This window comes from Chrysemys picta, chromosome 2, assembly GCF_011386835.1.
Source record: "Chrysemys picta bellii isolate R12L10 chromosome 2, ASM1138683v2, whole genome shotgun sequence".
Lineage (NCBI taxonomy): Eukaryota > Metazoa > Chordata > Testudines > Emydidae > Chrysemys > Chrysemys picta.
Genome location: NC_088792.1, coordinates 221,371,617 through 221,397,585, shown reverse-complemented (window position 1 = coordinate 221,397,585; position 25,969 = coordinate 221,371,617). Strand labels below are relative to the sequence as shown.

The window sequence follows — 25,969 nt, the reverse complement described above, 5'->3', positions numbered from 1 at the left end:
TCCAAAATGTCTTTTCAATGGAGTGACTACTATGTCTCTATAATATCCATTAAACAGCAAAACAACAGATGGTAACATTTAAATTTTTATCTACAAATGAACAGGCCAGGTTAGAACTGAAGACCATTCCTACAGTTCTGCAAGAAAATTGCAAAGAACATTTGTGATTTTTTTTCATAACAAGACTCTAGTATTTGGATAAGATTAAAACATCACTTCATGCCACACTCTTAGGGAGTTTTGCATTTACATCTCCTAGACTGCAGCTTAATGATTTATTTGTTTATGGTACAATCATATTTATTTGTACAGCATACAGTAGCACAGTGATTTATTTGCAGAAGAAAACAAGAGTAATCCCCCCTTGCAAAACTATAGGTTCTCTAACTCAAAATGTTCAATAACTTTCAGGCCAAGGGCTGTATTTTCCCCTTCTTTTCTCTATGGATTTTTTCTTTCGCTAGCATTATCATTTTCCAAATATAAACCCTGTTTACCAGGATACAGCCTCAAGATCTTGTGTGGCTTCCAGACCTCTAGGAATTATTTTACAAATAAATCATTGCACATAGTAAAACATCTATCCCTCTGAAAATATGGTGCATTAATCTTTTATCATATCTCCATCACTGCTGAAAGCTTAGATAATTTTGCCTGTATGTTCTTCAAGAGGTTCCTCCCCCCACACACACACACACACATACACAAAAACAAAAGATTGGTTGAATATAAGAAAGACAGGGAAGAGAGAAAACCCTTTGTGACATTCTTATCTGATATTTCAGAAAGATCCATTGAGCTCCCCAGAAAACCTGGAGGAAAAAAAGTATCCAGGAGATGTCTCCATACCGAGTCCAAAACCCAAGCTCCATCCAAGAGATCTCAAGAAGGAACTCATCACGTGAGTCACAAAAATGTCACATTTTCCTTTCTTCTCCTCTGTGAAGACTAAAGACACTAAGCACAGCAGGACGTCTGTGAGTCAGCTGCTTTGGAGGAGCTGTGCAGGGGAATTCTGCACCCACTGCTTCCTACACAAGAGTGTTCCATTGTGGCTCTCTTGGGCTGGGCAGCAGTGAGGTTTATAGTCAAGGCAAGTCAGGAAAGGACTGTCGGCCTGGATGGAGGATTCATGACTGTATAGATTTACTGTCTAACCCCACCTCTCATGCACAGAGGTAATAAAATGGCAGCAGCCACCACTACACACATGGATTGTAGTAATGATTGCAGAGTGGCTGTTCTGAGACTCCTATTACTGTTGTGGAAAACAGATTTTATTCCCCTCTGTCCTCCATGGAGATCCCCTGCAGTGATTTTGTGTAGGAATCCAGGGCATAGCTCTCGGATTTAAAAGAAGCAGGGCCGATAAAAAATATGGACCATAAAGACAAACAACTCACTAAGGACTCAATCCTGCCTATCTGCAGAGAACCATGTGCAAACTGAGAAAAGATTAATAGCTAAAGACAATGAGGGTGGCAGAGGTTACCACACATACTGCACAATGATGTCCATGTCAGAATGGCATGTAGATGTCACCATGAGTGTAGTTCTAAGATGCATGCTGCCCTTCTATAGGATAATGGAAAATCAGCATCCATATCCATACGTTACATTATGTGTGCATATTACCAGATGATCCCAGAGTTCTCAAGCAGGAAGATAAGGAGGAAAACAGCTTCAGATGAGTTTAATTCAAGGACTAAATCAAGAGTCTGAAATTCCTTTGTATGAGAATAATACAGACTGAGGATAAATTCAATATGCTTTAGATTAAAGGATCATTCTTAAAAGAAACCTCATCTGTTCCTTTACAATACATTACAGGAGTTCAGATTTTTAAATGCTGGTGCTGAATGTAAGACAAGTAACACTGACTGTAAAGAAAAATCCATTGAGCAGCATTGTCCCCAGGTACATTCCATGTACTCCAGATGTTGAACAACATAATGTGCTTGCTGGACAAAGTATTTTAAGGCCATTGCTCAAAATAGAAAAAAATAGTCTCTGCCTTGTAGCCTTGTACATTACATAATAATTAACTGTCTGCTCTCCCCAGATCCCAAATATACAGAGCGTGATTCTCTTCTCACTTACACTGGTGTAACTCAGTAGAAGTTCCACTGAAGCCTGTGAAGTTACAACAGTGTAAAACTTGTGTGAGTGGAGAATCAGGCCCACAGTCTCCTTTATTTTTTGCAAGATGGCCTGCATCCTAGAGCTCGACTCACAAATGAATGTGGGGTGTCTGCCTCAGAGTCATTTCCTTTCTGCATGTCCTTGTTGTCAGTATTTGTTATGCAGTAACAGCAGGTTCTGCACTGTACTGAACATAGATGAAGAAACAGTCCTTGATCAAGGTGTTTATAGGGTAAACAGACTGTTCCCTTACTTGCACAATCTGAACTATAATATGTCTCACTTCCTTTTAAAAAACATAGTTTTAAAGTAGGAAAATGAAGCAGCTTTTGAGCATTAGCACAGACTGGGCCATTTTGTTATCTGAAAAAGCAACACAGTTGTGGAAACATATAGAATAACACAGAAGAGTCACTTGGCACCTACCTTTTAAAAACAATAAAAACCAAAACCAACTGCGACTTCTACAGATTTGCCTCAAGTGGCAGGGAACAAAGCATTGTATGTGCTGATTAAGAAAGCTAATTAATAACTTAGTTTTATAAGGATTAGATCTGAGACCTTCCAAACAGGCAGATTATTTAAAATGATTGAATAAGGTCATGTTATTCACCAGCCTGTTTACATGTGTAATGCCAGTAGCCAGTTTGCATGCACAGGCCAAGATTTTCAGAAATGACTAGTGATTTTGGGTGTCCAGCTTGAGATTCCCTAGAGGGGCCTTGTTTTCAGAAAAAGCTGATTACCCACCTTCTGAAAATCAGTCCCTTTTCAACTGTCTCTTTTTGGACACCCAAGACCACTAATCATGTCTTAAAATCCTGGCCATGCTCCTTGAAAAATCTTTGGATTCACATCAAAACATTGTCAACGTCTAAAACATTTTTTTGACATCCATAGACTGCTCTGTCTCTAATTTAATATTCACCTGGGACTCAGTCTACATATTTCATTGATGTTTTCCCCTCTATCTCCCAACCCTGGTAGGCGCCTCAAGACAAAAGCAGTCTGCACCACTTACTGATGATAGTCCATAGCACATCACTGCAGACTCATTCACAGCTGAACTCCATGACATCAACCCTTGTCCTGCTATTTGCTTTGCAGACTCAGTGGCACTGAGTCAGTGAGACTCAATCTCTGTCTCTGGAAATTACGTTTCCTAAGGGAAAACTCTGTAGAGTGAGTCTTTCACCTCTGGTAGTGCAATCTGCATATTGGCTGCTCACCATATTGTATCTGCAATTGCAGTTCATGACCTAAATGGCCTCAGGCTTGAGTTTATTCTGCCTCTTTTAAAACAACAACAACAAAAAACGGTTGTGAATTTATTAAAAACACTAATGTCTTTCCTTCTGTGATGTTTATTGCTTTGTGATATGGGCTGATTTCCAGATGTTGATAAAAACATTTTCCTTCTTTTCGTAATAACTGGGTGTCCTTTCTTCACCATATTATCAGATTACTTACAAGAATTGCATCCAGTTTTAACATATACACAGTGGATACATTGCACACACAGTGGCAATGTATAGCTAAAGTGCACCTGTCCAGACAATGAAACAAGAATCATTTTTAATACATTGGATGAAGAATCCATAGCTGATACTGGGGGCAGACAGTATGTACTGTGTGCCCACTGAGCCCAGAACATACTGAGCAAGTCAATACAAGTGGCTCCATCATGAGGAAGTTCTTATAATGACATAGGCCCTTGAAAAAAAAATTGTATCTATACACAAAAGATGATTTCCAACAGTCCCAATGGGCCATTCTAGCAACTTGGAATAGCCGGGTCATAGAAACACCCTGGCCATACCCATCCTGCAAGAGGTGATGTAGAGCCAGCTACACTGATTGTGCCTGTTGGGGACTCCTCTACACTGGAGAACTCTGATGGAACACATCTGGCTGGTTTGAGACCCTGATTGAGTCAATATAAATGCCCCTCAAACCCTGATTTTCAGGTATATTAAAGGCCCTTTATACAACTCCAACAGCATAAAGAGCCTTACAACGTGCGTACATGTAATTCATCCCTGCTCCTGTCCTTTCTGCTTTACACCACTAGAGCAGTATATAGGGACTTAAGTGTGAATGAGAATCAGGCCTCAATGAGTAAGGCCTGGTCTACACTCAGGGCTGGCTTTAGAGCGATTCAGCCGATTCCCTGGAATCGGGCCCCGCGCCCCTAAGAGGGCCCCACAACGTCCCAAAGGAACTGCCGCCGAACTCCCGCCACTGTCTTCGGCGGCAGCTCAATCGCTGCCGCGGAGGAAGGTCCCTCCGCCAAAGTGCCACCGAAGGCACCAGCAGCTGATTGAGCTGCCGCCGAAGTCCTGGCACTGTCGTCGTCGGCATTTCAGCAGAGGGACCTTCATCCGCGGCAGTGATTGAGCTGTCGCTGCGGACAGCGGTGGGACTTCAGTGGCAGCTCCTTCGAATTGGGCCCCGCAGTGCCTAAAGCTGGCCCTGTCTACACTACACGGGTAGGTCAACATAAGCTGCCTTGCATCAACCTAGCTGTGGAAGTGTCTTTGCATAAATTTGGCTCCTGCTGACATAAGTGCCTCTCTACGCTGATTTAGTAACACCATCTCCCCAAGCGGCACAGTCACAGTCGATGTAATTATATCGATGCAGTGTCTGTGTAGACAGTGTGTTGCTTACGTTGACTGTTACTGGCCTCCAGGAGCCGTCCCATAATGCCCCACACTGACAATGCAATTGATACAAGCACTCCTGGAGAGGATGTGCACTGCCGACACAAGAAGCAAAATGTGCATGCACACAAGCGATTTAATAACAAAGATAGCTGTATGCCAACGTAAGTTAGGTCGATATCATTTTGTAGTGTAGACATAGCCTAAGTCAGACTTATTTTACTACTTTGGAGCAATTTTTTAGTGCTTTGCCACTTACACTCACTTTACACTAATCTTGTAATTTATGATCCCCTTACTAGGGCCATTAGCAAGGATTGAACTCAAGATGTGGCATTGCAGCACACACCTATACAATTTGAGCTATGGAAATAAGTCAGTTAGCTGGTAGAAGCCCGTGGGATGTTAGTGGAGACATGGAACAATTTTGCCAGTGTATTACATGTATATCATCATTTTTGTTATTGCTGAATATAGCCCAGAAGCTTCCTAAGGAATTGAACCTGTTCACTCCAGGCTGCAGTTGGATGAATGGTCAGTTGTGTCTGTCCTGGAAGTCACAATGACACCTAATTACGTTACTGGAAGTCTTTAAATCAAGACCGAATGCCTTTCTAAAAGATATGTTCTAGCTCAGCCAGAAGTTATGGGCATGGTGCAGGCATTGCTGGCCGAGGTTCTGTGGCCTATTGTTATGCATGAAGTCAGCCTTAGATGTTCATAATGGTACTTGCTGACCTTAAAATCTATGAATTGTCATAAAAAATAGCTGGCAGTAATGAAACTACCCAGACTGCACCATGATCTGTGGTAACTGCAAAATCTATGCAAAACATATGGTGGTTTCAGCTAACCCAGAAATACATAAAATTGTTTTGATTCACATGGGTTATGAAACTTTACACAACTGTACTGTGTTCCAACCCACATACTTAGATCGAGAGTGATACTGTCATGATGATAACTTTGATTTTAGATCATGTCAAATGTAGTTGGTGTGAAGTATGTGGCAGGTTGTTGGTTAGCAGTGGGGGGTGAACTGTATTTACATCATTTGGAAACAGTCTTAACTCTAACTGCACTTTCTATACACAGCTGCCCGACTCCAGGATGTGATGGCAGTGGTCATGTAACAGGAAACTATGCATCACATCGCAGGTGAGAAATGACAAAAACTCATAACAGGAAGTAGAGCTGCTTTATGTACAGTCAGCGTCTAATAGTTTTATATATAACAATAATATAATTGTTATATATAATTGGGCAAATAATTTTCAGCCAATTAATGTACCCAGCAAACTCAGCCTCCGTTTTTTCTTGTGCTTTATCTCTCAAGGTTTTTTTAGCTGATTACAAACAGTTCACTGTGATTATTTGTTATGCAAGCTGTATGGATTAGCTGAGATTGGTTAGATAAGTCATATGGTACTGTTTGTGCATCCTTAAGTGGATGAGTGTGCAAACATGAAATAGTTTTTCATGTTTTTGCACCTCTTCATATCCATACACTTCCCCAAACCTGGCAGTGGATTTAAAAGTAGGTTTCCACAAACTTTAGTACAGATGGCTTTGAAGTTCTCAAATTTGCAAATGCTTTTTGTGTGCTGCCCCTTATTTCCTCTCTGAGCTGGGACAATGGTCCCATCTCCTGCCGTTCCCTTTGGATCTATGGAGGAAGCAGTCCTTACCGTTCCCCAACAATATGGACTACAGCTCTTTATGCTGGCAACACAAAAGAGTGGGAAAGCTCTTTGTAGTCTAACCAGCTCCATACATAACTGCTTTGGGACCAGAGAGAACCTGGCTCCGAGCAAGTAACCTGCTCTGATCTAAAGAATGACTACCCTGTATTATCTAGCTCTCATTTGCCAACAGCAAGTGTGGGTTTTGGGGTTTTTTTTGGGGGGGGGGGCTGTTTCTATTCCATAATAAATAGTTAATGCTTTTCTAGAAAAATCATTTTCTGTTTTAGCATATTGAAGAAAACATGTTTCACATCTGTTTTCCTTAGTGTTTCCGGGTGCCCATTAGCCGACAAGACATTAAAATCCCTTATGGCTGCCAACTCTCAAGAGCTTAAGTAAGTAATGACAATAGAAAAAAAGGCTTTGGTTTGGTGATTGCTGTTTATCTCATATTGGCATGTTTCCCAAACAAATGCAGCTATTTAATAGGTAAGAGAATTGATCTTTGTAAAATAAAAGCCAGTTCAACCCCTTGTCCCAAACGTGAAAACAAATTGAAACCAAAGCCTTTAAGAAAAGTTGGGCTCACTTTTCTTTGTTTTTCATGTTTTTGCACCTCTTCATATCCATACACTTCCCCAAACCTGGTGCAGATACTCCGAACGTTGAAAGAGAGGCTGTTCTGATGGTATTTCTGAACCAGCTGGAACCAGGAAGTATCGAAGTCTTACAAAGAATCTGATCTCACAAAATACCCCGTCTGATTTCTAGATCAAAGAGGTTAGGATAAGTATTCAGACATTTGAAAACCAAAACAAGCCAAGCCTGCAAATCTTCAGTCTTCATCCTCCAGCACTAGATAGATACCCTCAGCTTAATGTCACTGAGGCAGCCGTCAAATCATATGAATCAGTGTTGCATATTTCTCACCATGAAATGACACAAAAGGGTTTTGCAGGCCCCAGTAGATAGGCAGATGTACAGGCCTTAAGCAGACCTCAGTAATCTGCACAGCTGGCCATGGGAGTCGGGAGAGGGATTGGCAGCCAATCACCTAGTTAATGGACGGCTTTTGTCAACAGAAGGGAGTGAAGTAAAAGGATGGTTGGTGCTTTTTAGCTACATCTACACTGCAAGCTACAGGTGTGAGTCCCCTGCTTGTAGTGTAGATGTAGCTTTTGACAGGTTTGCCAGCCCTCTTTTCTCTTTGCATCAGTAAATGGGGTCCTGCCGTATATGGCTTAGAACGTAGTGGGGGTTTGTGGGCCTGTACACCCTGCCCATATTTAGAGTCACCCTCAGTCCAAATAGAGGAAAGTAAGTTCTGATGATGGTACGTTTACACTGCTTTAATGGCGTTTCAAGTACAGGTGGCCAAATCCAGGTTTTAAGTTCAGGGTTTAGCTAGAAAGTTTGTCAACTTCCTAAAATAAAACAAAGCCGTTTCCAGTCATGATATTCAGGTGCTGCCCTGCATTGAAAAAAATATGTTGTGTGACTCTAGCCAAGGAAAGCCTGCTCTCTAGGGACAGAGCAAAGGCAGTAGGAAAAGGCCAGCTATGTGGGCAAGAGGTGAAAACTTTTCTTAGAGCATAGTCATTACTGAGGTGCTGACACAGTGGCATGAGATTTCAACTTTGGGGTCTGCTGAACTCACCTCCCCAGCATTTGGTTTGAATAAAGCTGTGGAAAGAGTGACAGAACAAAGATTTGTGAAAATGGTGCCAATTTCTAAATCAGTCGCTGATTCAGCGCTTTTACGTGCTTTCCATGAACTCAGAGCTGAATGGGTGTTCCCACAAACAAAATAAATGGCTGCTCTGCATGCAAACCCACATAGTCACATGTGAACAGTGACATTTGCATACCCACATAGATACTGTTTAACTAAAGCTTATAAAGTTTCAGTTGTGTAATAAGGAAAGAGAAGCAACAACATGTGACCTGAGTTACTAACCACATGCTATGAATAACGAGTGAGTCATGGAAGCTATAGGCAAAGTTCACGAACAGCCCATAAGCAGAAATAGGTTTCATGAAGTGTTCAGCGTCGAATTTCAGATGACCAGCAAAATAGTAAAACTCAAAATTTGTTCCCAGACCATTTGAAAAGAGAAAAAAGGGTCCACTAAAATTATTTGCTACACATAGATCATCCAGTTTCAGGTTTGAGCAAAAACTAATTTCACTCTATCCAATTTTAAATAAAATCCCATTTTAAAAAAGGTATATTTTTCTACAGCATTGTCTAGAAAAAATATATGAAGAAGGAAGGAGAAAAGAAACCCTAAACCCAGATCCTGAAAACACTTCTGCAACTGTGTAACTATACTCACATCAGCATTTCCTTTTAGTTCACAGGGACTAAAAAAGGTAAAAAAGGTAAAAAAACCTCATGGTGTGTCTACACTGCAAATGCTGATTGCAATGTAGCTATATCCTTAGATGCACAAGGATTTGCAGGATCAAGCCCCCAGTGACCATCATCCTACTTTTATTTCACATAGTTATACAGATATATATGGCATCAAAAAGAACAGATGCATATATTTTACAATAATGTTCACATTCAATTCGCAATAATCAAGTTAAACTTTTGCCTTCTATTTTGACTCACTAAGCCAGCAAGATACCTTTTCTGATTTTCAGCTAATCTACAGTTTGCAGTGAAGGACAGATTTTAAAAGTGGTTACTTTAGTCAGATTGAAGACACTTAAAATTAGAGGCTTATTGGTAGACAGAGTACTACAGAAAAGGACTAGTACAGAATACCTTACCTGGTGCCTGAGATGATAAAGGTTCCCAAAATTTAAAGCCAGAAGGAACCATTATGATCATCTAGCTTAATTTTCCACATAACACAGCCATGGAATTTCACCCAGTAATTTCTGCATCAAGCCTATAATTTCTGTTTGAGCTATAGCATATCTTTTAGAAAGGCAGCCAGTCTTATTTTATAAAGTTCAAGTGATAGAAAATCCACTACGTCCCTTGATCAGTCATTCCTGTGATTAATTACCAATATTAGTTAGTTCTTTATCATTTCTTTAAACCCACTTGATCCCCCCAACTATCATGGTTTAAATATTGATGCAGTAAAAAAATAGAATAATACACTTCTAAAAGGTGCAACTGTACCTTTAAAAGAGAGTTTACAGCTGTATATTTAGGTGTTTAATACAGTATCCCAGTATGCCTGTACTTAGATCACCCAACCACAATGCTTCCACCACGGGTAAGATGTTGAGACATGTAGAGGGTTATTGAACAATGTGAATTTCCATAGTGGATCAGTACAAGGTTACTTGGCACAGATGTTTCTGTAATTCTGATACTCTGGAAAAAACATAGTGTTCAAAGGCCCTTGGGGAGGCTTAGCTTTAGTGCTCAAAACTGTACAAAAATGCACAAATACCTGGCACAGCATCTGAAGGTAAATGTTTTCCTTGTGCTGTTAGTGCTGCTTTGTACGCCTAGGTGTGTTTCTTCTTTCTGAATTTTTAAAAGGAACACTTATGGCAAAAGAGAAAATCCCTTCAAATATGTACAAGGTTCATTTTGAACCTAAATATCTGCCACTCAACCAGCAAGTGCCTGATCCAAAGCCCATTGTAGTCAATGAAAAGGCTCTTATTGACTTCAGTAGACTTTAGAATCATAGAATATCAGTAGTCCAACCCCCTGCTCAAAGCAGGACCAATCCCCAGACAGATTTTTGCCCCACATGCATTGGCACAGCCAACATGTCTATTCAATCTGAGCACCAGTGAGAAAGTATGGTCATAACAGTAAGATACAGGTTTATTCCTTCCATTAGGATGCTGAAATATATTGTTACTAAACTTTCAAATTTGAAAGCTTCTGTTTGCTGCATGCAGAAAAGCCCCTGAACTCTAAAATAAAATCAAGGCCCACTTGCCAAATAAAATACCCAGTTATATCCTATGTAAAACAGATGTGGTCTCCTTTCTGTGTACAGAGCTAACAAACAGAAACTCCTGAGTTCTTCTCCTGGCTATGATGTTGATTTTCTCTGTGACCTTTAGTGACATAACTTCTCAGCCTCAATTTCCCCTTCTATAAAATGGAGATTATATTGAAAATGTGCCGGTCATTGTAAGTCTGACATCAAATAAACACATAACAGTTATTTCACAGAGAAGTCAACATATAAAAAGCTACATGTTTGTTTTTCCACAGTTGCTCCTTCATAAGAAAAGAAATATTTTGCTATGAAAACATTAACATATATTGTTCAAATCTGCAGTGCTGTATTATACAATATATTTCAAGTTCCCTATTAAAAAAACAATGATAGAAGAAAACATGAAAGCAGTTTGCCTACTGGAAAAAAATATCAGCAAGAGCTAGTTGTGTTTGTTCAGCAAAAGCGCCACTGCTGTTTCTTCCACTGAAGACAAATTTCTCTGTTCCTTTTTAAAAAGTCATCTCTTTTGCTCTGTGCATTATATTAGGTGTCCCACACCTGGTTGTGATGGCTCTGGTCATGTGACTGGAAATTATGCTTCACACAGAAGGTAAGAATCATTCAGTTGTTTGGGAGTGAAGCTGTGGGAAATCGTGGAACGTGTCAGCGGAACAAAATTGTTTTTCTTTTGTGTACTTCTTTCAGCTTGTCTGGTTGCCCTCGTGCCAGGAAAGGTGGTGTCAAAGTTACTCCTACCAAGGAAGAAAAAGAAGACCCTGAACTTAAGTAAGTGCAGAAGCAAGAGTTTATCAGCCAAAAGGGAGAACAAGATGGTGCTTGGTATAGCCCAAGAAATGTGCAAGTTATTCTTAGACGTACATGGGTGTGTCCTACTGTTAAAGCTAAGATAAAGGATATTTCCACAACTAGTGAAACTGGTGGAACATTTCATTCCAGTCCTATCTGACACAAAGTGTGGCAAAATTTAGGAAAATTCACAGTCTAAAATTCACAACATTTTAGACTGTGGCAAAATCTTGCTATATTTGCTGCAATAAACTGTAGCAGTGGTGAAATTTAAGCCTGGATCCAATTAACAAATTCTTGCAAACATTCACCAAAATCTCATGTATCACACTTGGAGACACAAAGGGTGAAATCCATCTCTATGCAAAGAGCTACCACAAGTCACACATTAAGCCCTGAAAATGTGGATTATGGGGATAGAGGTGGTATATAGGCTTTATGCCATCCCTCTTCTGTACTGGGGTAAAATTTTAACCAAGGCAAGAACTGATAACTCTACATAAGTCAACTTTATTGCTAACTCGAATATATGTTCTGTGAAAATAAATAAATAAACAATCAGCTGCCAAGGCATGTAGGACCAGTTCATTTACAACAAAGGACTTAGTTATTTCCTGTGCTGCTCTTACTATTTAGTATTTCAGTTAGTGATTGTCTTTCAGACGTCTGGTATGTCATATGAAAGGCCCTAGGCATGTTCTCATTAATGCTGACAGAGCTCTGCAAAACTATCAGGTTTCACCTTGGCAAGTATTTGGAATATATTTGGAAAATAACAGTTTTCCACCTGCAGAAAACCACCTTTTGTTTTTTGCCAAAAATTGGAATAGAGAACAAAAAATGTTGCCTCTTCACAAACCCGTTAAAATGTGATTCTTTTTCCCCCTCTGATAACAATTTTTTTCTCTTTGACATAGTTTTATATGATGTCAATGCTGAAGTGGTTAAGGCATACAGCTGTATTAGAAATGCCTAATCCTGAGATTTGCCAAACACCCCTCATTCTCACGGACATCAGTGGGACATTCAGGTGCTTCTCGGGATCAATCATAGAATCATAGAATATCAGGGTTGGAAGGGACCTCAGGAGGTCATCTAGTCCAACCCCCTGCTCAAAGCAGGACCAATTCCCAACTAAATCATCCCAGCCAGGGCTTTGTCAAGCTGGGCCTTAAAAACCTCCAAGGAAGGAGACTCCACCACCTCCCTAGGTAACGCATTCCAGTGCTTCACCACCCTCAAGCCATAATACAGTTGCACAGACAGCGTAGTAGCCACTTAGACTCCTTTTCTTAGATGGTTATTGTTAGACTATTGTCTTCTGTTCTCTTGAGTAAATATAAGGATTCTTTTGCTGTGTTTCTGTAGATGTCCAGTGATAGGCTGTGATGGCCAAGGTCACATATCAGGTAAATACACTTCTCATCGCACTGCTTCTGGTTGTCCTTTGGCTGCCAAGAGACAGAAGGAGAGTCCTCTCAATGGGTCTTCATTATCCTGGAAACTGAACAAACAAGAGCTGCCACACTGTCCTTTGCCAGGCTGCAACGGGCTGGGTCATGTAAATAATGTTTTTGTCACCCACAGAAGGTATAATTTTGTGTTTTCTCTCTTGTTTGTTGTTTTTTCTTGACAATCCACTGTAGTGTTGCTTTTAAAAAAATAAAGCTGTAATCTAATTAAATTATGCTGAATTCTTATAAAGAGTTTATATAGCAGTTGAGGTGATAGGAAGCTGAATAACTTGAGAGTTTGCATGAGATTAGAACTGTTTTTAACATTGCCCATGAGACAATGACTTTCACAGATCTTTCTAGATTTCCTGAGTCTGATTACAGGTTTTTGGTACAAGAAGGTAGCTAGACATATTTGAAATTACCAGTATTGATTGTGTATCTTTAGTAGGTAATCCAAAATGTTATTGAAATTTCACCACAAGGTTTTGCAAAAGCAACAATTGCATTAATTTTGTTATTACACAAATTGCAAAATTCTTACCAGCCATCCCCATGCAGGAGAAAGCTTACATGAGACCTGTGCTTTCTAGATCCAGCCCTGAAGACATTACAAGGAGAAAAAAAAATCTTAAGAACTTCACTAGTTAACATGATTTGTAAGATGATGCATTTTCCCAGTGTAGAGAAGACTGAACAAGTTTCTGGTGGCCTGCTAGCATTGGGACATCTTTCTGGCCAGTAGTCTGCTCAAGACAAAGAAATAGTGGTCTATACTTCAAATCTTAGAAGCCCTCATTGCTCCCTGTGTGGAAACACCACTTTCATTAGAACTCTTATTTTTCACAAGCTAAGCAAAACCATGGCTTTGTCCCACTGGTGCAAAATTGTAAGATTTGAAATAGCAAATAGCTCTGACAGTCATCAAAAAGCAAAGTGACTACACCTCTACCTCGATATAACGCTGTCCTTGGGAGCCAAAAAATCTTACCATATTATAGATGAAACTGCATTATATCGAACTTGCTTTGATCTACCGGAGTTCGCGGCCCCACCCCCCCGGAGCACTGCTTTACTGCATTATATCCGAATTCATGTTATATTGGGTCGCGTTATATCGGGGTAGAGGTGTTATATATAATAAAATCTTTTTAAAAAGCTATTGCAGCCTATAGTATAAATCCAGAGGTATCATTATATTGGTCATTATTATGCATCATCAAAATGATACTATAGTTAGGCACAGTGAAAATCTTCACGTCAGATTTTTTTTTTTTTAGTTGGTAAACTCAGCATTCAAAGGGATGCTACTGCCTCCTTTTTTCTGAAGCATAATTCGTCAATAAACACAGTGGAAAGTTTTGCTTAAAAATTGATGGGACAATATGACCTCAAGATTTCTGTAAATATCACATTCACATAACCTTAGAGTAGCTCCCACTGCTATTTTCATTTGTTTGAAATGTCTGTAAAAATAGTTTGCTTCGAGGCTGAGACTTCGGTGCCAATTTTCAAGCCAGAATTTTTTTTTTACAGCTAAAATTGCTCTTTGTGAATTATTTTATTCCCTGTAACAAGGTTATAATGGAGCTGCTGACATGACCTTAGGAATAGAGGTCTGAACATGAGCACTGTAATATTGCTATGAAAGGATTGCTTCCATTTTCACATGGGTCACAGCATTTTTTCTATCTTTTCTAGCTTGTCAGGGTGTCCTCTGAATGCACAAGCCATAAAAAAGGGCAAAATCTCAGAAGAACTAATGACTATCAAGCTTAAAGCAAGTGGGGGTAAGGAGACATGCAAATGATGATTATATTTATACAGCTACTAGGGACCCGATTCTCATTTACACGTTGCCTCTTTTACACTACACTGACCATGTAAAGGGGTCTGAAAATGGGTATAAATGCCTTTACGTTCTCTTTCTTTAAAAGCAATAACAACATTTCTTCACAGAAGATACATGTCATTCATACATCATTTACATCCATGGACCATAACATGTGGGGTACACAACTACACAGCTAAGTCTGATTCAGGTTTGGGATTTGTCTTTTTCTGTGTTATTCATAAACCAGCAGGAGTTACCTCAGTTAAATAAAGATTTTCAAACAAACCCCCAGAGGGATACATGTGTAAAGCAGAGTTTAGCTACCTCGTTCCCATTAACTTCATATTGTATTGCTCAGTCTCCGTGCAATACTTTGACAGTTCTCCCCACATTAAATAGAATGGAACATCTGTCAAATAGTTATAGGGAACTTGATTCTGTTTCCTGTGGGTAGGGCCCAGGGACAGGATTCAGGACACTTCGGTGGTATTCTTTACCCTTGGGCAAGTGAATTCACTTCTCTCTGTTCCCCACCCTTTGTCCATATTGTCTATTTAGACTGTAAGGTCTTCAGGACAGGGACTGTCTTTTACTGTGTGCTTGTAATATGCCCAACCCAATGGGGTGCTGAGCTTAGCGGCCTGTAGGTGCTATGGAAATAAAAATAATTAATCTGCAAGCAGAATAAGACCCAGAGTGACACTGAGTGAGGGGAAAATGTTCATCACTGGGGGTGGTGGATGCTCAGTACATCTCAGGATCAGGCTTTTATTGAGGCTTGGGTGGGTTGTTCTTTTTCAGCTGGTAGGTGTGAATAGTGAGTGCTGCTTTTTCTCCTTTTGCCTCTTTTGGCCTCTCTACAATTTCCCTCTTACAGTACTTTAAACCACACTATGTATCACAGCAAACTAAAGCCCTGATCCTTCTCTATCAGTCAGCCCATACAAAGCTCCTTGCAGGACCAGGGCAGATCTTCAGCTGGTGTCAATCGCCATAGCTCTATTGAAGCCAATGGAGTTATGAGGATCTGATCCCCCTGGAGGAGGAGGGAGAGAGGGACTGCTCTTACTTTTCTGCTACATCTAAAAATCTCCACCAAAATCACAACATACCCTGCATTATTGTTTTTAAAGATTGTGTTTTGGATTTTCCTCTCTCAATGCCCACAGATCCTCTTTCCCTCTCACATCTCTCTCCCTGCTGTGGTTGATTGTTTTACTGAACAGTGGGGGGACCCACTCTGACAGGGAAATACAGTAGGTCAGTGAAACTCAAATTACCCTTTGACCCTTGATCTCTCTTCCTGCTTTCAAAGACGCTTCAACACAGGGTGCAGTTTTGACAAACATCATCAGTAAAAACCCATTTAAAGATCCCCAGTTTAATCTGAAAGCATGTTTTTTTTTGTGCTACACAGTTCAATGCACAGGTACCCACAGAATATTACTTCTTTTCACATATTCACATTTAAATCCGTCTTTGGTCCATTCACCTTTTTGCAGGTATCGAGAGTGATGAGGAAATCAGACACTTGGATGAGGAAATAAAAGAACTGAATGAATCCAATCTTAAAATTGAAGCTGACATGATGAAACTTCAAACCCAGGTATAACAACAAAGCAAACAATTCAATCAGTTCTAATGTACATATGTAATGTTATTTTTAAGCTTATGTATCCTTTTTCTCATCTACACACATGCCATTGCATTGTGGCTTTAAATAATTTTTGACAAGCTTTTCCATTTGACAGTGAATGCCTGCGTATTAGTAGAAAAGACTTGCAGGGTGAATAAAAGGAACTAAGCATTTTGGGAACTAATCTTAGCAAACAAGGAAATCATATTTACTGTATAAAATGTGTACTTTCTTTTGTTAACCACACGCCTGCATATGATATCCTGTGGGCATTTTAAGAACCCATGTAAGGAGGCTTCATAGTAATATAATGAAGCCATTAGGTCACAAGACTGTGAATTCTTATTAACACACTCTAACTACTACTGAGAGTAGATTTTTATTATTATTATTATTTACAGTTTTCCCTAGTTCTGGTCACCATATTCAGCTAATGAATATTTTATTTTAAATAGTCTGAATTTTGTTTCTGCACAGTAGATAGCAGACAGCGGCTGCATTTGCTAACCTGTGCAGTGCATTAGGTAGGGTAAGAGCTATTGCAAAGGCACAGATCTCTTGATCTTTTTCCATTTTTTATTATATGTATATGAGTGAGTTTATAGTGAAGGTGCTGGTTGCAGGTCCACAGTTCAGGTTGAGCTGAGTATGTAAATACACAGGGTGACATATATACTCAATTCTATTTCGCCTGGTGAAACTTGTCTCAGAATGTTAGGAGCATTAGGATTCTAGGTGGAACTTCCTGAAGGGTAATAGACCTGAAAAATAAGAATGAATCCAACTTCATCCCAAACAAGTTCAATATAGTTTATAGTGGCCTCAAATTACAATTGTGTGGTATTTATTATTGGTGAATCACCTGCATTATAGCCTGAACTAGAGACTTGCTGAATCCGCACATCCCCTGCTTGTCTTTGGCCCGTCACTTCTTAAATTGACCTGGCCAACAGTTGTGATTGTATCAAGACACTCAAGAGCAGGGGTTGTGGTGATTTATGCTGCACTTTCACCCACTTTGCACAGATATAAATTACTATACAAGATGTTAGGCTGTGGAGAATCAGGACCCAGCATCTCTAGCTTGAGCTTTTCAGCACCGTTTTTTGCATGCAAACTGTCACAAATGTGTACATTCCAAGCTCTCTCATTCTTGTTAGTTATTCTCCAGAAAAGGATGTCATTTTGCTAACCTCAGTGTTGGTTCTTCAAAAATTATATTTTCATCTGTCTGTCTAGAGATCGACTGCACAATCATATTTGTTCCATACACAACTTCTCAATTTCCTCCCCGGTATATTTCATTTCTTATTGTCTCCACTCTCTGCCCTATTTCTATTCCCAATCAGTTCAGAACTCTAACCTCCACCCAGGGGGAGGGCAGAAAAGTAGCACAAGAGCTAATACCAGTGTTGCAGCTATTATAGTCAATCAGCAGGGATGCTGTGAGAACAGAAGAGCAATGTAAACATCAGCTTTCTTCTTCCTTCCCCCAACCCTGAGGCCACACTCCCCATTCCCAACTACACAATGACCCTTCCACCTCCCTGGCAGCTTGAGATCTGGGGTCTCTAATCCATTTCGGAACTCATCTTCCCAACACAATACACTCCTCACTCAGCAGGCCCACTGTCTACAGCTTCATTTAAATAAGTTTTCCTTGTGAAACAACAGCAGAGTTCACTGGTTCAGAATTAATGTGACTTATCCCCTATTATGAATATCTTGTGGCCATGTTATGCGCGACTCTTATAAAAACATAACTGAGGTTCAGATCTCAATTGGCAGCTTTCACAGTCTTGTGCTCCCTCTTCCAAGGGAAACCTTTCATTTTGGGTTCAAACTCCAATCATAATGCTGCCAAAGGTCTTGTTGTGTGTGTGATTTTAGATCACATCTATGGAGAGCAATCTGAAAACAATAGAAGAAGAGAACAAACTTATAGAGCAGAACAACGAGAGCCTGCTGAAGGAATTAGCTGGCCTAAGCCAAGCCCTCATCACCAGCCTTGCCGACATTCAGCTTCCACAAATGGTAAGTGTGTAGCTAAAAACATTGCCGCTTCTTTGAGAGCATTTGTCTACACGTTTGGCCAGAGTGGTCACTCAGTGCATCACTGATGTGGGTTCCATTCCATCTCACATGGGACTGCCTTCCAGGGTTTAATCAATTTCCCCATACTTCATTACTCTCCCTCTACACGAGCATGATGCAGTAAATGCATGAAGTTTGGAATATTACTAGCTCCAACGTTTGATATATAGAGAGGTAGTGGAGCCCAAACTCTGTCCTGGTATAAGAGGATGCAAAGCAAATATTTGATGCAAGGCATGTATTTTATGCTAGTCCCAACCTGAAGGAGTGTCCCTGTCCCATCCAGGGTTAAGCTAAGTCCTCAGGTGTGGGAAAGTGTCCTGGACTTCGAGGCACTGCAGTAACATGGGGCAATGCAAGAATAAATGTTTACCTCACTTTCCTAAGGCCCATCTATACAAGATTCCGTGTGGCTGGTGTGTATTCTCATTCAAAACAGAATCGTGCCAAAGGCCAAGTGGGAGGAGCCATATTCACATACTGCCCATGCTTTACCCTCCAGGAATAGAATCCCATTCTGTGTAAAACATTAGTTTATTTAAAATCAAACTATACTGCATGTCTCTGGGATTGGTAATGGGATATGGGTACCCTTAAGGATGGAACCTTGCATTTCTGGGTAGCTCAGGCTGGAAGTAACTGTAATCGATGCTCTTATGTACAATGAGTTTGATTGTCACATTCTGAATTTTCCCTGATGTAGGGAAGAATCCTTTGGTGGCTCTGTGCTCTGGACCCCTGTTCCTTGAGATCCCTGTTCACTGCACTTCAGGAATCCCAGACTCCTAGGAGGATCCCTAAGGGACTACCCTAGTTTACAGGAGCCTATATGCTCTAAGCTATGTCAGGTGCTGGTTCAGACTTGGTCAGGCTGAGGATCAGGGAAGCAGAAATCCACCTTTCCCCATCCTCCCAACTATGTCCATCACCAAGTGCAGTGCAGCCAGATCCAAGAATCTGGTTGTAGGTTTTGATCTACACTAGAAAATGTTGTATCCATTTTTCCACCATGACAAAAGCAGTGGTATAACTCCTATTGTAGAGAGGCTCAGACGTCTTCACTCCTCATGACAATGGAACCATCAAACAGCATGGACAGCACCATTTCATGATAATCTTCTCTCAGTAGATTTTCACAATGCAATGTTGTATATGTCTGAATTCCAACTAAATTACCTCTTAGCACCAATACAACTGCATCGGTGCCGGAAAAGAATTACAACATAGTCTAGGATAGATTAGGCCTTCATCTGGGTCCTGTGAAACAATGAGTGTCTCCTGTAAGGTGATGAGCACTCTCAACTCCTGCTACCGTTGAGATGAGGCTCTAGAATCTTATTCAATTGGATCTCTGACAGCACTCATCGAGTCCTATATTCATTTTACTGGACAGTCACAATGTTGCAAACATGTGAGGAGTTTACTGATTCTGCCCTGTAATTTGGCTGGGAATTGGCCAACTCCCTTCACTGAAGATAATAAAAGTTTGGTTTGAGAGCCTGATTCAGAAAATGCTTAATACTCCTACTGAAATAAGTGGAACCCACTCACTTGGTTCAAGTTAGGCACCTGGTTAAGTACTTGCTGAACCAGGGCATTAAGGATTTGGCTCAGTATGTGTGTGCATTCTCTTTCTACCTGTCTTTCTTCGCTCTCTCCACACCCAGACGCTCCCCATTTTGTTCTTAAAACCCAGATTGTGCATTTTGCTCATAAGGTTTTACCCCATTTCATCCCCACCCACCATTGTCGTAGTACTTTGTTCTGTAACTGCCTCTGGAGCTAAGAACAATGTACGCCCATTAAGATCCAAATCCTCCTCCTCTTATTTACACACAGTCCCACTGTACTCTGAGGCAGTACATGTTTGAGTAAGGCACACAGAATTTGGCCAGAATTAAAGAGCGGGGCACACCTAAGATAAATGCCTCACAATCCCCAGTAGATCGATTGCTACCCGCCGATCCGGTGGGTAGTGAAGACATGCCCTTAGAGGGCAAGCATGTGGTTCCCACAACAAATTAAACTCCCTTCACCTCCAACAAACCCATCAGTAACTTGGATGCCTGCCATGCGTCTGACCTCAGCTGTCCCCAGTCGCTTTCAGACAGGACCGACATATTGTCACTTTGCATATTGTCTGTTAACATTCTTTTTTGGGGGGAGGAGGCCTTAATTTTGGTTCCTGAAATTGGTATAATATGTTTTGTTTTCATTTAGGGGCCAATCAGTGAGCAGAACTTCGAAGCATATGTAAATACACTCACAGACATGTACAGCAATCTGGAACGGGACTATTCCCCGGAATGCAAAGCTCTGCTGGAAAGTATCAAACAGGCAGTGAAGGGCATCCATGTGTAGGATGTGAAGGCTGCTGGGCAACAGAAATTACTTAACAGCAGTAAACTCCAGATGGATCTGTTAGGAGTTCATGTACTGCTAAGGCGTGTAGGTTGCCGTGCTGCATTTACAATTGCAACATTGCACTAATTTTCCCAGCTGACATAAAAAGGAAGGAAAACACAACAGACTATTTGTATTAACAGCAATGCACTCAATTAATATATTGTATTTATTTCAGTACAATTCCTTTTTTTCCTTCTTTTGCACTCAGTTTTTGTAAAGTGAATGTAAAAAGTGTGTGCAACTATTTTTTATATTTTTATTTATTTCTAATCAAAGAGTTGTGTTTTTTTATCTTTTAACAGCATTTTTGCGGCCTGCCATATTTTTACAAATGTGTTTATTAATTTATTTTCCAATGGGATTTTAAATAGACTGAAAGTTATACTGTAAATTAAATATCTTGCTGGGTTTGTACAGGAAGAAAAAAAATACTATGAAAGTAACAAATGACCGAACGGTTGTTCTAGTTTTATTTTCATCACATCCTGCTTTTTTATAATGGCTTTGTATCAGAAATGGGTTTGCAGTAACATAAGATGTGAGGAAGCAAGGAATGAAAAGATAAATGGCTCCCACTAGTGGGGAACCTGCGCTCTAAAAAGCACAGTTTGCTGGAACACAGTGTGTTGAAGAATTTGTTAGCAATAATGAAATATAGCAATCAGCAAAGCATTTGACTTGGCTGTGTGTTTTAGCCTACGCAAACAATTATTTAAAATGTTTCAAAAGAACTTCAGAATTATTTTAACAATGCAGTTTTTTTCCAAGTTAGTTCAGAGAGAAAAACTAATCATCCCTGAACAAGAGAGATGATTTGATACGACTAGTACTTTTTTAGTACAGTATGTTGTTACATTAGACAAGCGACCAATATGATTATGCATTTGTATTTGCAAAACACAAAAGCATCCAAACTGAAGATTTTGTACATACCAGTTAATCCAACAAATCTCCCCTGAAATGGCATTTATCGTACTAGTTGGAACTGAGAGAAGCTTAGAAGGCGGCAACCTGGAGAAAAATAATACTCCAGTCTCACTGTAATTGGTTTTCTCTTAACCTGAACTGTAGCAATGCACTGGTTGGTTTTAACCCCTCCTTATACACAAAGACAATGTTGGTATTGAATCGGTTGCCAGTCTTTTGGTAGGGTGCCAAGTGCTACAGTACATATGGACACACACAGACGCACACATGTTCAAAGGTACTTGGCTGTGCATCTGTATTCAGTTAGCCTGGGTTTTGAATTTCTGAATCAATCAGAGTTTAGTAGTTGCTATACCAGAGGCAATGTCTATTTCAGGGATTGTAAGTAATTAAGCACTGTTTCAAAAGTTTTTTTTATATTTATTTTTTTTAAAAAAAAGGTATAAACAACCAGCTAAACTGCCTTTTTTGTATGCACACACACCTCATGTGCATATGTGCCTCAGTGTAAATGTATACATGGATCTAGCGTGTGTTTAATTTTTCTGTGCTACAATGAAAGTGTTTATTTTTATTAGCCTCATTTATATTTAGACTGAATATGATGGCATTCACAGGCTTGACATATACAAATATATTATTACTGTTCCTGCACAAAAAGTAATATTCAAAGGTGATTCAACTCATGCACTGTGGTCACTGTTCTGCATTAGGTGGGGCTTGCTTTTCATTTGAGGGTTGGTTTAACCCTCTAATCTTAGTTTAGACAGAAGAAGATGTATGTTCTTAGAAGCTGTGTTTATTTTTAAATCAATTTTTCAAAAAGCTACCGTATGTGCTGTCTAATATAAATAGGAGGACACCAAACAAAAATTTGCTATTAAAGTTATTGTACTTGCTAAAAAAAAAAGCAAACATTTGCTATACTTGTTAAATGCATACAAAATGAGTTCACTCATTACAAAGACTAAAATGTAATTAACTACATATTTTAACAAATTTGTTATATATTTTATTTAATTTACATTTTAAAAAAATCTCTTGCCAACCTATATATTTATTACTATGATTTACAATGGCTTCAGGTTAATTTGTCTGTGTTTGGATTGTTTGCTCAGGATGTTTTGTGAAGTATGTTCGTATTTATTTGCTTCCTTTGTACTTGATGTGTTTTGTAATGTGCACTGATTTTTTTCTTTTTTCTTTTTTTTCTTTTTTGTGTTAAACTGCATTGATGAGCTATACTGTAAATTAGACCTTTTGTAAAAAGCAATGATGTATGCATTTTTTTAATTTGGAGTAGTTTGTATACTGTTTCTTCATACAATTAATATTTCTTACATCAAAGCAACAAAACTGTGTTCTGTGCTGTACATTTGGTGTATGGTAGGAAATAAAATTGATAATGAAACATCGCTGCAAGTTTTGGGGAGGGGGTGTTGAGCCTTCAGATGACAATCTGTATTGCACATTCTTAGCAGCACCTGGCACAATACAATGTGTCAGATGTTTTGCTTGTTTTGTGTACAAAATGTGTCATCCCTGTAAGTAAATTTATGGTACAAATATTTTAATTAGTGTTTTACATTGTCAGATGGAAGTAAGAAAAAAAATGGAAATACTTAAGTGATCCCTTTCATTACCCAGGGAAAAGAAATCAAGAAAATAATTACTACATTTAAACATTATTTAATGCACCATGCATTCTTTTCTTGGCAGTTTCAGACTCTACACTAGCAAAGGAAAGGATATGTGCTGACCTTTAACAGCTGCTAAATGGTATTTAAACATAAAAGCCATTGTAAAGTTTGTAACAGTTAGGAGCCACCTACCATTTCAGTGCAATTTTTTGCTGAGATTTGCAGTGGTTAGACATTGCACAAATGAAGAATCTGCTGGTTTTAGAAAGAAGATATTTCCAGTTTCTAGCTGATTCTGTGTTCCATTGTCAATTGAAGTGGAAACAGGATAATTTAGTTTTGTTACTAGAAAATAGTTTACTATCTTTAATGTACATGTCAATTCTTAGACTCCAATCTTATGTGGCTAAATTGAGAATGACTTTAATTCACTAAAATAAATGTGAAACTGGAAGGGCTAAAGTATCAGAGGGATAGACGTATTAGTCTGAATCTGTAAAAAGCAACAGAGGATCCTGTGGCACCTTTAAGACTAACAGAAGTATTGGGAGCATAAGCTTTCGTGGGTAAGAATCTCACTTCTTGCATCTGAAGAAGTGAGGTTCTTACCCACGAAAGCTTATGCTCCCAATACTTCTGTTAGTCTTAAAGGTGCCACAGGACCCCCTGTTGCTTTTTGTGGAAGGGCTAAAACTAGGGAAGATAGTGGAGTAGAATTGATGTAGATGGGCAAAGTCACACCATTTGAAAATTATTCAAATGCTGGAAAAACAAACATGTCCAGAGTTGGAAGTAGAGATAGGCCCAAGATGCAAAATTTGGATCCACGTGTGAATTTTGGACACCCCTGACATCTGGAAGTGTTTGGAGCTGGGGTTTTGGTACAGCTCGTTATAGATAGAGGGGCCTTTTGAAAAATTCGGATCCATATCTAGGGTTGCCAGGCATCTGATTATTGACCAGAATGCCTGGTCGAATAGGGACCCTGGCAGCTCCGGTCAGTGCAGCTGACCAGGCTGCTAAAAGTCCGGTTAGCCACAGCGGGGCAGGCAGGCTCTGTATGGCTCACGAGAAGCAGCCAGCATGTCCCTCCAGCTCCTACACAGAGGAGTGGCCAGGGGACTGAGCATTGGCTCCACGGCTCCCATTGGCCAGGAACAACAGCCAATGGAGGCAGCACCTGCGGGCGGGGGCAACACGCAGAGCTCCCTGGCCACCCCTCCGCTTAGGAGCCGGAGGGACATGCTGCTGCTTCCCGGGAGCCACGAGGACTTCCTCCATCACCGGGAAATACCAGGGCCGCCTGAGATTAGCACCACCCAGACCCCACATCCTAAATCCCCTCCTGTGCCCCAGCCCTGAACTCCCTCACGCACTCCGAACTCCTCATCCCCCAGCCCGGAGCCCCCTCCTGCGCCCCAAATCCCTCATCCCCAGGCCCACGCCAGAGCCCGTACCCCAGTAAGAGCCCTCACCCCCCCACACATCCCAATCCCCTGCCCCAGCCCATTGAAAACGAGCAAGTGAGCGAGGGTGGCGGAGAGCGAGTGACAAAGAGAGGGGGGATGGAGTGAGTGGGGGCAGGGCCTCAGAGAAGAGGCGGGTCCTTGAGGAAGGAGTCGGGCAAGGGTGTTCGGTTTTATGCAATTAGAAAGTTGACAACCTTATCCATATCAGGTTTGAATTCCAACCTGTCTCCAGATTCAGGGATGTTTAGATCTAAAAATTTGGTTCAAGTCTATTTCTAAGAAGAAGGTGAAATTGACTTGTAAGGTAAAGTGAAAACTGGGCTACTGTTGTTTAGTTTTCTCCTTCACCCTTTGTTTCCACACCCTCTGCAGGTAAACCACACCAGTTTAGACCACCTTTTGCTCACTCAGTGGACCATATAAGGAGGTCATATGTGCAGCAGGTACATTACACACCTAGTTGATATGTGTGTAAATGAGTCTGAGTCCTTGGTTTTCATTTACACGTAGGCCCCTTTACATCACTATAGCATAAATTATCCCTGTACATTACCAGAGCAGTAGAAAGAGGATTTTGTGTAAATGTGAGTGTTTTGTGCAAACTTGCCTGAGGGGCCCAGTCTAGGAGGCTTGTTCAGAGGCTACCGACCAGATCGGGCTCCCCACACACAACTTGGGAAGACGGATGCCTGTCTTTCCCTGTTTCTGAATCACTCTGGGGTTTAGGTGGAAGATAGGTGTCCAGATGCGTAATGTGAGGCATCAGTGCACATGCTCATGTGGGGAGATAGGTGCCCCAGAGCCTAAAGTGAGGCTGAAGTGCACATGTCCAAAGGCAAAAACTTAGGCACCAAGTTTAACTGTCTATAGCAATGGTGGGCAACTTGTGGCCCACGGGCTGCACGCAGCCCAACAAGGTAATCCGCTGGCAGGCTGCAAGACAGTTTGTTTACATTGACTGTCCACAGGCATGGCGGCCCACAGCTCCCAGTGCGTGCGGTTCACCATTCCCGGCCAATGGGAGCTGCGGGAAGCAGTGACCAGCATGTCCCTGCAGCCCACGCCACTTCCCGCAGCTCCCATTGGCTGGGAATGGCAAATCGTGGCCATTGGGAGCTGTGGATTACCGCAGGCGGCCTGCGGGCTGCAGGTTGCCCACCACTGGTCTATAGGGTGAGGCAGCAGGTGAGCAGAAATTTTGTGGATTGCAGCAGTGCCTAAAAACAGGACTTAGTCCCTTGAAAACAGGACTTAGGCACCCTAGTAACTGTGTGGATCATACC

The 25,969-nt window shown here is 40.6% G+C and overlaps 1 protein-coding gene across 4 annotated transcripts in view; it reads left to right on the top strand.

Annotated features, from left to right (window-relative positions):
• ST18 (ST18 C2H2C-type zinc finger transcription factor) overlaps positions 1 to 22,988 on the top strand; it is a 188,460-nt gene extending 165,472 nt beyond the window's left edge. For 3 of the 4 annotated variants that reach the window (XM_065585528.1, XM_065585529.1, XM_065585527.1), the window contains 10 exons: positions 786 to 901; positions 5,901 to 5,963; positions 6,817 to 6,885; positions 10,967 to 11,029; positions 11,125 to 11,205; positions 12,595 to 12,816; positions 14,382 to 14,470; positions 16,017 to 16,120; positions 18,041 to 18,184; positions 20,465 to 22,846. In XM_065585528.1, coding sequence (XP_065441600.1) covers positions 786 to 901; positions 5,901 to 5,963; positions 6,817 to 6,885; positions 10,967 to 11,029; positions 11,125 to 11,205; positions 12,595 to 12,816; positions 14,382 to 14,470; positions 16,017 to 16,120; positions 18,041 to 18,184; positions 20,465 to 20,605 — 1,092 coding nt within the window. In that variant the 3' untranslated portion in view covers positions 20,606 to 22,846. Of the gene's footprint in view, positions 1 to 785; positions 902 to 5,900; positions 5,964 to 6,816; positions 6,886 to 10,966; positions 11,030 to 11,124; positions 11,206 to 12,594; positions 12,817 to 14,381; positions 14,471 to 16,016; positions 16,121 to 18,040; positions 18,185 to 20,464 lie in introns of all 4 variants that reach the window. The other variant, XM_065585530.1, reaches the window with a different exon arrangement.
• The last annotated feature ends 2,981 nt before the right edge of the window (positions 22,989 to 25,969 follow it).